This window comes from Lipotes vexillifer, unplaced genomic scaffold (genome assembly GCF_000442215.2).
Source record: "Lipotes vexillifer unplaced genomic scaffold, Lipotes_vexillifer_v1.1 scaffold234, whole genome shotgun sequence".
NCBI lineage: Eukaryota > Metazoa > Chordata > Mammalia > Artiodactyla > Lipotidae > Lipotes > Lipotes vexillifer.
In genome coordinates, this window is record NW_006782612.1 from 103,987 (window position 1) to 110,424 (window position 6,438).

General features: G+C 41.6%; 1 protein-coding gene across 2 annotated transcripts in view; it reads left to right on the forward strand.

Annotated features, from left to right (window-relative positions):
- Nucleotides 1-6,438, forward strand: part of VPS41 (VPS41 subunit of HOPS complex) — a 153,012-nt gene that overhangs the window by 56,309 nt on the left and 90,265 nt on the right. For both annotated transcript variants that reach the window (XM_007455327.1, XM_007455328.1), the window contains one exon: nt 2,245-2,310. In XM_007455327.1, the coding sequence (XP_007455389.1) occupies nt 2,245-2,310 (66 nt within the window). The remainder of the gene's footprint in view (nt 1-2,244; nt 2,311-6,438) is intronic.

A 6,438-nucleotide genomic window follows, 5' to 3' on the forward strand; every position in this document is an offset into this window, starting at 1 on the left:
GTCATACAGAGTGAAGTAAGTCAGAAAGGGAAATATAAATGCCGGATGCTAATGCACATATATATGGAATCTAAAAAAGCGGTACTGATGAACCTAGTGGCAGGGCAGGAATAAAGACATAGACGTAGAGAATGGACTTGAGGACACGAGGGGGAAGGGGAAACTGCGACAAAGTGAGAGAGTTAGCAGTGACATATATACACTACCAAATGTAAAGTAGATAGCTAGTGGGAAGCAGCCGCATAGCACAGGGAGGTCAGCTCGGTGCTCTGTGACCACCTGGAGGGGTGGGATAGGGAGGGTGGGAGGGAGACGCAAGAGGGAGGGGATATGGGGATCTGTGTATACGTATAGCTGATTCACTTTGCTGTACAGCAGAAACTAACAGAACATTGTAAGGCAATTATATTCCAATAAAGATATTTACAAAAAGAGGGAGAAGGCTGATGGTCAAATAATTCTGGAGCACTAATTTAAAGATTAAGGTAGTGGGAGAAAAAAAAGCAGTGAGGGATCTAAGAAGAATTAGTTAGGGTGATATTTGGAGGAGACCCAGGAGAGTGGTGTCAGGGAAGCCAAAGGAGAGACAGAGGGTTTCCAGAAGGAAGGAGTGGGCATCGTGGGAAAGGCAGTGCGGAGATCACGCGAGGTGGGGACTGAAACACGTAGCAGGAGGCTCACCACATGTCAGGAAGTAAATGGGAAATGAAGGAGAAACAAGCAGTGCAGACTCTTCTTCCAAGCAATTTCCTGATGACGAAGGGAACTCATCTGATGGACGGAGAGAAAGCCAGCGTCCCAGGAGCATTTCTGCTGGTCATGTTTTGGTTGACGGTAAAAAGTCAGTAGAGGGGGAAAGATCAAAAATAAGAGAAAGGGAATACTTAGTGGAGCGGCACTAAGGGATGGGATCCGTCGTGTTGGGAGGGAGAGAAACCTTGGATATGAGTCCTCCAGCCTCCCGCCGGTGAGGCCAAGCCCGAGTGTTGCTACGCTGGGCAGTGAAGGACCCGCAGTCAAGGGCAATGACCAGGAGAAAAAAAGGAGTAAGGTAATGTGGTGGAGGGGCATGGGGATGTCTGGAATAGCAGCTGCGATGTAGGATGATGCACTGTAAGAGAGCTAAGAGGACTGTCCTAAGAGATTTTAAGAATGTGTAACAACAGAATATGCAAATGATTCCATTGATATCCAGGATGGATTAGGGAAGTGTGGAAGGGAATAAGGGCTAACCTGGGAAGGAGGAATGGTTAGAGAAATGAGGAGTCATTTGCTAAATGCCCTCAAAATGACAGTGTAGGAAGAGGAATCTATTCCGTTGGAGGATGGAAATGCATTAGTTAATTAACAAGAGTGTAGAATGTATTTAGTTGGAGTTTTATGAAGGTGTAATTGTGTGAATTTTTTTTAATGCCCAGAAATATTCTGTTAGGTTGGAAAAAAGCACAGTGTATTAACTGATGAATACATGGGTCTGGGGATAAGAAAATAAGGAGGCAGAGTCTCTGCAGGCTGACAGCCATAAAAGAGGAGCCCTGAAGATGGGTTTACACTGAGTGCAGCCACCAGACCTTCAGAAATGCCACTGGCAAGTGAAGTAAGCGGTGGTGAGGATGGAGCAGCCTTGAGAGCAACCTTTCTGAGGGGTTGGGAGGAGATCGTGGAGAGCGGATGAGAAGCAGGGGGCCGGGAACTGAGGCTGGAGGTGAAAGGGAAGGGCCTGGATGCTGCGCTCCGGGACTCCTGGGTCCTGCAGCTCTGTTGTCTTTCTGCTGTTAGGGCGCGGATGTAATTGTGCTAAGTGTCTGAGGCTGCATCGCCAGCCCTGTTCCACTGGGTGCTCTCAGTCACTGGAAGGCATCTGGACAAGGAGATAGTTGGGTTCTTCCTCTGGGTTTCTTCTATGAAATGTATTCAGTTACACACATTTGTGACATCTCGCTGCCTCTACTGACTGCCTTGGCTGTGTCTAAAGAGGGGTGCCCACTCAGAGGGTCCCACTCAGCCAGAAATGACGAATGTTCACTCTCATCTTTTAGCTTTGACCCAGCTTCATAGAAGAAACCTTTTCACAGCAGAGCAAAACTCATCCTCAGTTGGTGCAGAATATTACCTGCATAGATTACTTCCTACCAGGATACCGGGTTGATTTTTAGATCATGCTGCCGGTAATGTACAAAGGGCTTTCATTCTGTGCTGGAGCTATGACTCCCAAACCACTGTTGGGTCCTTATTCCCTTGCAGATCATCGCCGTGCATCCGCATTTCGTGAGATCCAGCTGCAAGCAGTTTGTGACCGGAGGGAAGAAGGTAAGCGCTGCGTGTTGACCGTCACGTGCCGTCTTTGAGGGGGTTCTGTTTGCTCTTTAATTTATCTTTAGTATTTTTAATGTCTGCCTCTTCGTGCAGAGAAAATTCGCGAAAGCACAGTGTAGTGAAATCATGAGACCATCACCTCCTGGGGGAGGTGTGGCCTCAGTGCTTCTCACTGACATTCCTTTGGAGTAGATGTAGGGCAAAAACAGAGATGTTACTCCAGCTACCACCTAGTGCTTTGAAATATTGTCCCTTCCACAAAGAAGTAGCATTTAACAGTAACAAAAGAGCAAGTAAACTAGTGTTTTTTCCCCTTGTAGAAAATCTCATGCAGGCCTTGAGACAGTTTTAGAACAATTATGGCTCTTTTTTACTGACATGTTCCTGGCATATTTTATTATCTTAGTGCCATTTAAAAAATAGGAGAGTAAAATAATCCTTTTGTACATTTACATGTTTGTAGATAAATTCTAAAATTAAAGACTCTGCTTATAGAATAAGTTCATTTTTCTATTCTTTTTTTTTTTAACATCTTTATTGGGGTATAATTGCTTTACAATGGTGTGTTAGTGTCTGCTTTATAACAAAGTGAATCAGTTATACATATGCATATGTTCCCATATCTCTTCCCTCTTGCGTCTCCCTCCCTCCCTATCCCACCCCTCCAGGCGGTCACAAAGCACCGAGCTGATCTCCCTGTGCTATGCGGCTGCTTCCCACTAGCTATCTACCTTACGTTTGTTAGTGTACACATGTCCATGCCTCTCTCTCGACCTGTCACAGCTCACCCTTCCCCCTCCCCATATCCTCAAGTCCGTTCTCCAGTAGGTCTGTGTCTTTATTCCTGTCTTACCCCTAGGTTCTTCATGACATTTTTTTTTTCTTAAATTCCATATATATGTGTTAGCATACGGTATTTGTCTTTCTCTTTCTGACTTACTTCACTCTGTATGACAGACTCTGGGTCTATCCACCTCATTACAAATAGCTCAATTTCGTTTCTTTTTATGGCTGAGTAATATTCCATTGTATATATGTGCCACATCTTCTTTGTCCATTCATCACCAGGGATTTTTTTAAAAACCATTTTTATAATAAAATGCTACCACTGTCCTGGAACTCTGAATGTTATTTCATATTCAGTTTGGGGATCAGTGGAGAGAAGGTTCTGTGCGGTATTTCTATAGCGGGGTATAGGTATGGAATGGCTGCTTTGAGGCTCAGCTACCAAATGATTTGGAATGTTCTGTAGTAGTTATCTGTCTTTTTCCCTTGGTCTGCAGCTTCATAGAATGATAGGGCATTCATAGAATGTCTATAGAATTAATCAGCGGGAATTACAGATTTAAACTAACTTTCTCTATCTTAGACCTGCAGCTAATTCACTCCTGAAAGAAATAGCTACCTTACTCGTCTTTGTTGGCCTCAGGAAAGAGTAACTTTAAAATTCCTCTTGTTAAAGTATTTCTTTACTAAGCACTTTTCTAGTTAGGAAATTTAATGTGAGATAGAGCATGAATTCACTTAGCTGTTGTCGACTGAAAAAAATGCACAACGTGAAAGTTGTGAGTTAAGTTTTATCTGGGGCAAAATGAGGGCAATAGCCTGGGAGACAGCATTTCAGATAGCTCTGAGGAACTGCTCCAAAGAGGTAGGGGGAAGGTCAGTATATATGTGATTTTGGTGAAGGGGGAGTACATGCAGTCAAGCACACATTTTTTGCACATATTTTTCTACTAGTCTCATGAAGGTTACTGCTAGTCACAAGGAGCAGATGTCACCGTGAAGGATTTTAGTGTTTTTCTAGATATGAGGAGATGCAAGAATTGGGCTCATAAAATTGGCTCCTGAAAATATCTAACTATCTGAAGACCTGTTCTGCCAGTTCCCCCCCCCCCCACCAGAGCACAGAGTGCCTGATTTCTGATCTCCACCCTGAACTCCTTTCAGACGGTGTTGCAGGTCAGCAGCTGCAGGGGCTCATAATTGAATCCTTGTAGAGGTAAATAGCAAGTGCCAATTTGTAGGTGACAGTATAATTTAAACCCAGGCATTTTTATTTAAAACTCAGTGGGGATAAAGAATGCTGAGTCACTGTGTTTTTTTGTTTAAGTGGCCTAAAACGACAGACTTTCATTATCTCACAGGTCAGAAATTAAAGAGTGACTTTCCTGTATGGCTCTGGCCCAGGGTCTCTTGTGAGATTTCAGTCTATTTTTTGCCCAGGGCTGCACTCATTTGAAGGCTTGACTGGGGCTGCAGTATCTGCTTTCTAAAAGGTCTGTTGCCTTCTTAAGAGCAATCCCTCATAAAATGTTGATAACTTAGAATATTGATAAATCACTTTGGTTGAAGTATTTCCCTAGTGGGGATACAGTTTTGAGTTCTAGCTTGCCAATTTCAGAAGTTAGAGATTTTACAGTTGTCCCCTATTTTTTGAAGGTATTGGTATGAAAGAACATATTAGAGATAATATGAGTGATGTCCAAGTGGACTCAAACTCATACTTTGGGATTTTCCTGTGTTGGTGTGTGTTCTTAATAATCAGCTTGTTGGTGGAAGTTAATAATTGCTTTTATACTGTGAAGGATACCTATAGTCTGATGTAGTTTGCCACAGTAATTTTGCTACATGAATGTCTTGTAAACCTGCCGGATGCCTGGGTTAACTGTGTCAATTTCATGTTCTTCGTCCTTCTACTTAGCACTTGACATCATTTACAAACATCTGCAGGAAGGACCTTGTGAATGTAGCTGTTTGGGCCAAAGCTTGTTGAGTAGATACATGAGCAATTATATGGACGACAGAGTAGTGCAGCATCTAAGTGCGGGCAAGGTCATATGGAGAGAAGTTGGAATTTATACAAAGACTACGTTGTGAATAGCAGTAAAATAAGTAGAATTCACTGAACGCTGAACAGGCAAGAACATCAGAGATTTGGTTCATCTTTTTGGTTATCACTGACTGCTTGACAAGTTTTTCTGTGTTCACTGTTCTAAGAGACAGCATTGTCTTTTCTCCTTTCTTCCTATTCACTTCTCCAGAAATGCATGGGTAGACATTTCTTCCCAAGCACAAAAAGATGTTTAATTATGTGTATATAAATTAAAAACAGTTCAGGTCATCTGGTAAAAAAGTTTAAAAAAAATGATATTGTTAGAATTTCTGTATTAAAATAATTTAAAAGAAAAAACACACACCAAAGGGTTAGTATATTGTATAAAGGACTTCAGATATTGAGCTTGATAAAAGTATATGTGTGATATTTTGAAGTGGAGAATCAGAGGATTCCACATGTCAATGTAAATGATATTGTCATCTCTTTTAGATTTTTTAATAGCTTTATTGATATGTAATTTGCATACCATAAAGTTCACCAGTTTAAAGTGTACAAATTCAGGGACTTCCTTGCTGGTCCTGTGGTTGAGACTCCACGCTTTCACTGCGGGGGCGCGCAGGTTCCATCCCTGGTCGGGGAACTAAGATGGCGCATGCTGCGCGGCACAGCCAAAAAACTAGAGCGTACAACGCAGTGGTTCTTAGTATATTTACAGAGTTGTGCAACCATCACCATAATCTCATTTTAGAGCATTGTCATCATCCCAACCTCGTCCGCATTAGCAGTTACTCCACATTCCCCTTCCCCCACTTCCCAGCCCCAAGCTACCACTAATGTATTTCACTTCTCTATAAATTTGCCTGTTCTGGATATTTCATGTAAATTCTGGGTATTTCATGTAAATGGAATCATACAGTAAGTACGTGGCCATTGTGTCTGACTTCTTTCATTAGTTTTCTAGGTACATCCATGTTGTAGCATGTATCAGTACTTCATTCCTTTTTATGGCCAAATTACATTTCATCGTATGGATATATCATATTTTATTTAGCAATATTTAATTATGATTTATTATTTAAATGTTTGATTTAAATATTTTTCAGTTGATGGACATTTGGGTTGTTTCCACCTTTTGACTATTGTGAATAATGCTGCTGTGAACAGTAGTCAAAACGTGGAAGCAACCTAAATGTTCGAGAGATGAATGGGTAAAAAAGATGTGGTGTGTATATATATATATATATATATATATATATATATATATATATATATATATATATACA